Source organism: Saimiri boliviensis, chromosome 19 (genome assembly GCF_048565385.1).
Source record: "Saimiri boliviensis isolate mSaiBol1 chromosome 19, mSaiBol1.pri, whole genome shotgun sequence".
Classification (NCBI taxonomy): Eukaryota; Metazoa; Chordata; class Mammalia; order Primates; family Cebidae; genus Saimiri; species Saimiri boliviensis.
Genome location: NC_133467.1, coordinates 37,234,413 through 37,243,810, shown reverse-complemented (window position 1 = coordinate 37,243,810; position 9,398 = coordinate 37,234,413). Strand labels below are relative to the sequence as shown.

Sequence of the window (9,398 nt, the reverse complement as noted above, 5' to 3'; positions counted from 1 at the left end):
CCAAGAACTCCTGCAGGGATCTGGAACCTAGGGACATAGTGAGGCCAACAGCCAGGTTCCCAAGAGGTCAGGGAGGAGAAGGGACTGAAACAACAGACGCCAGGGGACAGAGAAGGGAATGACAGCTTTCTCAATTTTGAAGGCGGCATGTCCGAGAAATTAGAAGGATGATGAGCAGAGGCAGCCAAGGTGAATACAGCGGGAAGGATTCCGCCTTGGGGAAGCTTAGGTTGAGGGTCTAAGAAGCCAGATCACCGGAGGGGCCTCACTGTGGATGCTGGAGCAGCCCCACATGGGGGCAGGAGTGGGGCTGCCGTCAGCGGGGGGCCTCAGAGACCTCAGGATGGCCAGTCAATGGAGGCTGTGAGGATGCCAGGGGTGGCCAAAGCTTGGTGTGGACTGAGTCCAAACGTGGTAGGACAATGTTCTGAAGCTACCGGTGGATAACTTCGCTAAGTCATCCGAATGCACTAGAATCTAGAATGGGCATTGGGGAAATGGGGGAAGTCAGGGGGCTTGTGGTTAGGAGACCCACATCCAGAGATCTCCACGGAAGAGTACCTGGGACTCCCAGCAAGGAGGAAGGGAGGGAGTGGAGGAGCAGGCAGCAGGCCGCACGCAGCCTGGGAGGGGCTGGGCCTCAGGCCTCAGAGTCCCGCTGAGGAGAGAGTGCCCAGGAGCCACGAGGCTCATGGTGGTCAGGGAGCCCACCAAGAGTCCATCAAAACGTGGAATCTATCGGCCGGGCATGGTGGCTCATGCCTGTAATCCCAGCAGTTTAGGAGGCCAAGGTGGGCGGATCACCAGGTCAGGAGATCAAGACCATCCTGGCTAACAGGGTGAAATCCCATCTCTTAAAAAAAAAAAAAACTGGAATCTGTGCTAGAAATGAGCAAAGGGCCAGCTGTCCCAATCTCCTCATGTAATGGACAAGAAAATGGAGGCCCATACATGGAAAATGACTTCTAAAGAGCACCAGCAAGTCTGGGAAAGGTAGGACTGGAAACTCCGTCCCACCGTGTGCCTGCTGTAACACCCCCATTACAACACAGGAGGGGCAAGGCTCCCTGAGAGGCCACAGCAGGGTGGCGGGAGCTGCAGGAAAGGGAAAGACAGACCCACAGTGGGTCCGGTCCCGGGCATCGGGGAAAGGGCACACTGATTTGATGGTGGCTGCAGGAGCCTCTGCCTGCTTGTTTGCTTCTTTGTTTTTTGTTTGTTTGTTTTGTTTGTTTGTTTGTTTTTGAGAAGGAGGCTCACCCTGTGCCCCAGGCTGGAGTGCAATGGCGTGATCTCAGCTCACTGCAACCTTCGTTTCCCAGGTTCAAGTAATTCTCCTGCCTCCGCCTCCTGAGTAGCTGGGATTACAGGCACACGCCACCACACCTGGCTAATTTTTTGTATCTTTAGTAGAGATGGGTTTTCACCATGCTGGCCAGAATGGTCTCGAACTCCTGATCTCATGATCCACCCTCCTCAGCCTCCCGAAGTGCTAGGGTTATAGGCATGAGCCACCACACCCAGGGGCTTATCTGTTTTTTAACCCAAAAAAATGCCCTTTTCTCCCAGTGAAAACCTCAAGTCGTTGTACAGAGCCAGGAAAATTGGCCCATCCACTTCACGCCCTAGCAGAAGGCTCTGAATCTCCCTGGAAAATGAGTACCCAGGGGGGGCAGACCCCCATCCCACCATCCCTCAGTCCAACCTCTGGCCTCGCCTGGCAGTGAGGAGACAGGTGGGGGTCAAGCACCTACTGATCACACCAGGAACTTTCTGCTTTGGTCACAACCAGAATGACTCAGCCCGGGCCTTACCTGGGCCCGGGCTAGCCTGGAACCCGGGAGCCTGCAGTGGCCTTCTAAGATGGGGGCCCGCCGTTAGCATCGGACCCCCCAAGTGCAGACTCCCGTCTGTTTTGAAACCCTGACTGGCTGCTCACTCCCACCCACTGCTGAGCCTCTCTCTCCCCTCCCCCTATTTTACTTTCACTCGGAACCATCCCTAAAGGACTACAGTCAGTGGCTCTGCAGAAAGTCACAGAGCAGAGGGCGCCAGGCCAATGTTCAGGTCGCATTCACTCACTTCGTCATTGATTCTGCACGCCTGCCTTCATTCAATCAACCAGCATTCATCCAGCGCCTTCCAAGCCAGCGCTTGCCCAGTGCTAAGACTCCGGAGGTGAGCAGGCGGCGCGTCGCTGCTCAGAGGAGCCACAGCGGCGTGGGGGAGTCAGAGAGTCGACCTGAAGTCAAGAGCTCCGTGGCAAATCAGAGGTGCCTGACGGCCAGCAGCCAGCGCTGTTCAGCACACGCCCTGCTTCACTGTCATGCTTGCTTTGTTTTTATTCTAAATCCACGGGCGGATCGTATTCAGCGGAGTTTCCACATAAAGACTCAGATGTCCTGGGCCTTCAGGAGGTCCAAGAACATCCGGTCCACTTTCCCACACGGCAGCCCTGGCCTGAGACTGGCTGTCGCTTCAGGTTAGGAATGTTCTCATTCCCCATAGTCGCCACCACGGCCCCGTGTCCCCAACCCTGAGGCCCCATATGAGTGGCCACAAGTTGCCCTACTGCCGCCGTTGATGTTCTCACGCCCTGCCGGCTTCACCTCAAGTCTGGTTCTTGCAAGGCTGGGTCGGAGACCTTTGGTCCAGGGTGAAAGTGCTTTGACAGAGGCAGCAGAGGGCGCTGTGGGAGCACACAGGAAGGGCACCTGCGGCACCCGGGACTGCAGAACAGGCTTCGTGGGCACACGCTGGCTGGGCTTCCTCCATGAGCCTAAACAATGGAAGGCGGACTTGGAGAGGGAATGTACCTCACGCATTCCTGAGCTGCGTGTGCACCGTTTATTCATTCCTCGGTGACTCATGCATCGCAGCACTCATCCGTTTACTTATTAACTACTTGCTGGGTGCTTGGCACTGTGCCAGGCCCTGTCCTTAGCCACCAAGAGTTTAAAGTGTGATTTGGAAGACAGGATGTAGGATTATGTCTCCCCTGTGTATTGCGACTCATTCATCAAGTTCTCCCGGCGTCTAGCGTTAGTATCTGCCACTCAGTAGCAGCTCAACAAATACTCGGACAAATGAATGAAAAGATTATTAGTAACAAATACCTCTTATTTACTGACCTCTTCCCAACTTTCCACGTATGGTCGCAATCCTCAAGATAGGTCCCATTATCATCCTATTTTATTGATAAGAAAAGTAGGGCACAGAGAAGTTAAGTAAATCGCCTAAGGTCACACAGCCAGTCTGAACGCCATGTACGTCTCAGCAGTGCAAGGCAGGCCACACTCAGGGCCAATGCTTAGCACACACAAAGCCTGCATCAGGCTATCAGAGGACAAAGCAGTCAGGAGGGGCCGGGGCAATGAAGGAAGGCTCCACAGAGACAGAGCAAAAGGACCAGTGGAGGCAGAAGAAGAGAACAGCTTTTCCTTGGGGAGGGCAGCAAGCAAGAGGGAGGCCCAGGGCGGGTCCTCCATACTGCCTTCCAGGGGTGAGGGGAAAGGATGCCCGCAAGGACATCAGCAAGGATCATTCAGCAAATCCAAGGGTGTCCCTGGTGCCAAGCCCTGGGCTGTGTGCCTAGGAGAACACGAACATGAATGAGAACCTACCTTGGAGGATCTACAGCCAGTTGTTGGACAGAGGCAAAATATGTAAACAACTTTACTCCAGGAAAGCAAGTGTTGAGAGCCAGACGTGGTAAGAGAATCATTGTCAGGAAAACAGAGACTGTTTGCAAATGGGAAGCACAGAGCAATCTCCTTGGAAGAGAGCATGTTGGAACTGAGCCGTGGGGGTGGGCAGAATGTCACTGCGGAGTGGCGGAAGGGCACTCCTGTGGTGGCAAGGTGGGAGGTGGGAGGTGGGCCCTGCGTGCCCACAGTGGGCAGGGAAGTAGTGAAGGGGAAGCTGGCCAGACAGGCAGGGCCATTCCCAGAGGGCTCTGCATGCAGGGCTAAGCCATAGGCAATGGGAGGCCACTGGGGGTTTGCAGCAGGGGAAGGACATGTCTTGCCCACCAAGAGGCCACGGAAAAACAGTTGTCTCCCAAGTTATAAGTTCCTGAAACCCTTGCTAGCAGCAAGGATTTAGGAAAATGATGCTGAGAGATGCTAGAAACATTCTCCCTGAGGCTCTCTCACTCAGACTGCAAAAGGGAGGTGTCATCAAAATCACCCTTAACCAGGAACCAGAATAGCTGGGTCCAGGTCCTGCCAAGTCAGCAACCAGCTATGTGACCTTGCTCAGGTCCATCTCTGGGTGTCAGTTTTCTCGTCTACCATGCGAGAGAGTTGCCCACCTCTGAGAACCCTTCCAATCCCAACTCCCACCCTATGAATCTAAGAATCCCACACCAACCCCTCACCCTCCTAAGTACCACAGAGCCAGGCAAGCATGGGGGAGGGCTCGGGTCATCCTTGTGACACTAAAAGGAAGGGGCAGACTGCCCACGGTGGGTGGCCAAGAGGGTCAGGCCTCCATAGGTCCTCAGCCCACTGCAACCTCAAGGGGAACGGGGTGCTGAGGGGTGCCAGAGAAGCAGCAGGCTCACTCAGGGAGGACAGGGGATTAGGATAGAAGGGAAATGAACTAAACAACCAGCTTCCTCCAAAACCAGTTCCAGGCCAGGGCTGGGAATTTCACAAAAAGGCAAAAGGCTCTCTGTGAACACTTCCTGCTCCGCCCCAGCCCCCTTCCTGGCAGCGTTGCCACACGGCTTACCTGTGAGGCAATCTTCCGGAGACAGGGCCAGAGGGCCAAGCATCCCGGCCAGGAGCTGCTATAAATGCGGAGCCCGCACAGCTCTGGCAAACGCTCTGTGTGGCTCCTCGGCTTTGGTAAGTGAGCTGCCAGCTTCCCCAGGCAGGAGCCTGCCTGCCAATTCCTTCTTTCCTTCCCTGACCCAACTTCCTTCCAAATCCTCCTCCTGGAAGCCCTCCTTGGTTGGCCCTGCCCACTTTAAAGCTTCTTTCACATTTTCTTAGGTTGTGTTCCGCTGGGGCCTCCTGCCCTCAAATGCTTTGCTTTTTGGCACTCTCTAGATGTTCTAAAAAGCATTTTGTCCGTGTGTGTAACAAGCGATCTCCCAGTTAAGTTGCAGTCTGTGCTTTCTTTTTATTTCGCGCTTCCCCCACCGTTTCTGTGAGTGCTTAGTAGGAAGTGCCAAAGAAGCTTGACAGCCTTTTCTCCTAAGCGCCCCAACTCTTGGCTTCTCCATTATGCAGGCAGAGTGCGAGACGGCTTTCGAAATGTCTCAGCTGGAATGCAGCATAGATACCATCATCGACACCTTCCACCACTACTCTGTGAGGCTGGGGCACCCAGACACCCTGAACCAGAGGGAATTCAAACAGCTGGTGCAAAAAGAGCTGCCAAACTTTCTCAAGGTAGGGCTGGACTCTGGCAGGTCTGAGCCAGCCTCACGGCAGTTTGGGTTGAGAAGGGAAAATGGGGGTGTGGTCTACAGCAATCAAGGGGAAGATCTGAGCTCCTTGAACTCAGCCCCCAGACTTAGCAGGTGTCCTATTACACAGGACGACAGGGTCAAGAAACCGCTCAGTTGAACACCTGCTGTGTCGGGTCCTGTGCTGGGCAGAGGGGTGTAGTGATGAATGGGGAGCCCACTATTCCGGTGGAGGGGACACACAATAAGCTTGTTGACCCGTAAAGAGCACAGATAAAGCCAAATGCCAATCAGTGTCTGGAAGAAAATGGGATAGAGTGCTGTGGGCAATGTGGGCAATGTGGGCTGGGCGGGAGGGAGGTGACCTGTTAGGGTCCGTGAGAAAGGTGACATTTGAGCTGAGCCCTTAATGTCGGCAAGGGGAACCCCTTAGGATGACCCTTGGCACAAAGCTGAGGAGACCCTAAGCCTCAGGCGGGAACTTGGGACGGAAGACTTGGAAGGCTTTTCTAGTCCTGAGGGTCTGCGGTGGAAAGCGAACGTCAACAGCACGTGGCGGGCACTCAGGGAACTGGGAGGTTTTTCCCCTGTTCCAAAAACGATGAGGCAGTTCTAAGAAAAAGGCTGAGCACTTCCAACAGGCTTCTTGTTTCCAAATTTGGGGAAGGTGGGGAAGCAGAGGCCTGCATTAAAAAGGGGTGGGACACATGGGTCTCAGTCTCAGTTCCATTCCCTGAGCCAGACATCCTGGCGTAGGTCCCCAGCCCTCCCAGGGCCCCTCCCTCCACCTTGGTAAGGTGGAGAATTGCACCTTAAGTATTAGGAGGTATTAGGGACTCTGACAGTTCTCCACAGGTGGGGGCCTCGGGCAGGCAGGATGCTGGGTGGGGTAGACATGAGAGTGCCCAGTGGAGAGGCTGCATGGCCACGCTCCCCTCCATGTGACCCCCTATGCCCGCTCCACCCCACGCCTGACTTCCCCCTCCAGAGCAAAGTGATGCTGTGGGAAAGGAAGCAGAGCCCCGTGGAAGGGCTGCGCAGGAGAGTGCTCGCATTGGCTGGCTGCCCCGCAGGCCCTGGGAGGAGACTTAGTGAGGTGACCCAGCCAGAGGGTGGCAGAGCTGGAACCAGCCCGTGCTCTCTTGTGCCCCGCCTGGGTCTTCCACCTCCCCTGATGTCTATACTTTATCACAGCCTTGAAGGTCAACGGAGCACATACTCTGCTCTCTCTCCCTCCATCTCCCCTGCCCACACCTAGTTTTTCTAGGTGATTCTCCCCACTGTGTTGCTTGAAATGAGTTTCACTAATTGGTAACCTCCAGAGGGAAGGGAAGGAAGGGCAGGGGAGGGATGGGAGTGGAACCAGCCTCTTAAGTCAGATCTGAATTTGCATGCCCTGAGCAGTCAAGCTGGGAAAACGAATGGCCCTCTCTAGGACCGGTTTCAAGTCTTCCTCCAGGAAGCTATCACTCCTAGCTGTTAAAGTTGTTATGAGGACCAAATGAGGTGACATTTCCAGGCTTACTCATGCCATGACCCGGGCAAGGCCCTGGAACTCAGCTTCCTCTTCTATAAATAGAAAACCAGGCTGGGTACGGTGGCTCACGCCTGTAATCCCAGCACTTTGGGAGGCCGAGGCGGGTGGATCACGAGGTCAGGAGATCAAGACCATCCCGGTCATCATGATGAAACCCCATCTCTACTAAAAGTACAAAAACTCGCTGGGCATGGTGGCACGTGCCTGTAATCCCAGCTACTTGGAGGCTGAGGCAGGAGAATTGCCTGAACCCAGGAGGCGGAGCTTGCGGTGAGCCGAGATCGCGCCATCGCACTCCAGCCTGGGCAACAAGAGTGAAACTCCGTCTAAAAAAAGAAAAGAAAACCAGCACCCAAGTCGCAGGCCCAGGCAGGGAATAAACTGAAGGGTGTTTGGTGTGTGCTCAGCGTCCGCTCCGTTGTGGGCACTCAGCCCATGGTCACTCTTTTTTTTTTTTTTTTTTTTTTTTTTTTTTTTTTTTTTTTTTTTGAGACGGAGTTTCACTCTTGTTACCCAGGCTGGAGTGCAATGGCGCGATCTCGGCTCACCGCAACCTCCGCCTCCCGGGTTCAGGCAATTCTCCTGCCTCAGCCTCCTGAGTAGCTGGGATTACAGGCACATGCCACCATGCCCAGCTAATTTTTAGTATTTTTTTAGTAGAGACGGGGTTTCACCACGTTGACCAGGATGGTCTCGATCTCTTGACCTCGTGATCCACCCGCCTCGGCCTCCCAAAGTGCTGGGATGACAGGCTTGAGCCACCGCGCCCGGCCTTGTCACTCTTAATTTTTGAATTGAGCCCGAGGGCGAGGCTCCCCTGTATATTTGCCAGCTGGTCATTTGCTGTGCTCCGGGTCCCCCCACCCCCGGCCACACCCAGCCCTCACGGCCTTCTCTCCCCACCCACAGAAGGAGAAGAGGAATGAGCAGGACATAAACCACATCCTGGAGGACCTGGACTCAAACGCAGACAAGCAGCTGACCTTCGAGGAGTTCATCGTGCTCATGGGAAGACTGACCTGGGCCTCCCACGAGCATATGCACAAGGATGACCACGGCCCCGGCCACAGCCATGGGCCAGGCCTCGGCGGGGTACAAGGCCAAGGCCACTGCCCAGGCCAAGGCCACGGCCACGGCCACGGCCACGGCCACGGCCACGGCCACTAACCAGGAGGCCAGGCCACCCTGCCACTGCCCAACCTGGGCCCTGGGGCCTGTTATGCCAAACTGTCTTGGCTGTGAGGCGAGGGGCTAAGGGCAAATAAAGTCTTCCTCCAAGTCAGTGCTCTGCGTGCTTCTTCCGTGTCCCCTCCAACCCTTCCTTCCTAGGGCTCTGGGCATTCAGTGGTCCTGTCCTTATCTGTGGCTCAGCCCCCTCGTTCAGTAAAACAAAATGAGAAGCAGCAAAACGTGGGTCTGTGCTGAGCCCAGTGGACTCACCTCCCTGAGCATATCCTCACCTCTGACTTCAGGCCCCACTGCTCAGATCCCAGGCACCCTGCCCCATCTCAGACACCCCATCCAGCCGGTCAAATGGCCCTTGTCACTGTACACTGTAGGACGCAAAAGGGCATATCCCTACCCCTTGATGTGCCGGTTACCTCCCCAGCCAGCCAACCCTATCTTCATCCATTGCAGTCTACACAGCCCTCTCTCTCCTAATAGAATCCTGTTCTTCTCAAGGTAGTCCCGAAATGGACCTAGACAGTGCCACGTCGGGGGAAGAATGCTGGCACTCAGGTAGTGGGAACAAGGACAGCTCTGCTGTGTTTACCCTCAGACTCTTCCTGGATCCAAGAGAGCAACTGTGTCTCTCTTAACAGAGCTGCCATCCTCACTGACCGGGTGCCCACACAAGTGGGAATCTGGGAGCTTAGCCCTGTGCCCACCCTGGTCTCAACAGGACAACAGGATGAAGAAACGAGCTTCAATCCTGGCTCTGCAGCTAAAAGACTCAGTGCCTGCTTTGGGTCCGGAGAGCCTGGGGATCTCAAGACTCTGATCTGAAGCTTCGATGGCCAGCTGTCCTTTCTGGGGGGTAGCTGAGAGCTGGATCCAGCATAGGTATCCACTTCTCTCTGCGAATCTTACTACCAGGACTGGCCCTAGCTGTCCAGGGCTGCTGCTGCTGCTCTGCGTCACGCTGCCCCAGACCAAGCATTCACTTCAGGGACTCCTCTGCCATCTGCCTGTGCTTTGGCTCTAAAGTCCCTTTCCTAGGTTATAGCCAGTGGGAGTGGGCCTTCCAAAAACCAGGGTCCAGATCAAGGTCCTCTGACCCCTGTTCCTCGGCAGAAAGAAGATTCGCAGAATTAGGGTCTGCGGGAGCTGGAAAATGACCGGCAGTCATCTACTCTCCCTTTTCATAAGTGAAAAGAACCAAGGTGTAACATGGAGAGAGACTAATCCAAAGTCACACAAGTGACAGAGTTGTTTGAAATGGTT

The 9,398-nt window shown here is 55.0% G+C and overlaps 1 protein-coding gene across 1 annotated transcript; it reads left to right on the top strand.

Annotated features, from left to right (window-relative positions):
* The first annotated feature begins 4,751 nt into the window (after positions 1–4,751).
* On the top strand, positions 4,752–8,235 carry S100A9 (S100 calcium binding protein A9). The gene is made up of 3 exons (XM_003941998.4): positions 4,752–4,850; positions 5,238–5,399; positions 7,863–8,235. The coding sequence occupies exons 2-3, from the start codon at positions 5,262–5,264 to the stop codon at positions 8,118–8,120; spliced, it is 396 nt and encodes a 131-aa protein (XP_003942047.2). The 5' UTR covers positions 4,752–4,850; positions 5,238–5,261; the 3' UTR covers positions 8,121–8,235.
* Positions 8,236–9,398: the final 1,163 nt, after the last annotated feature.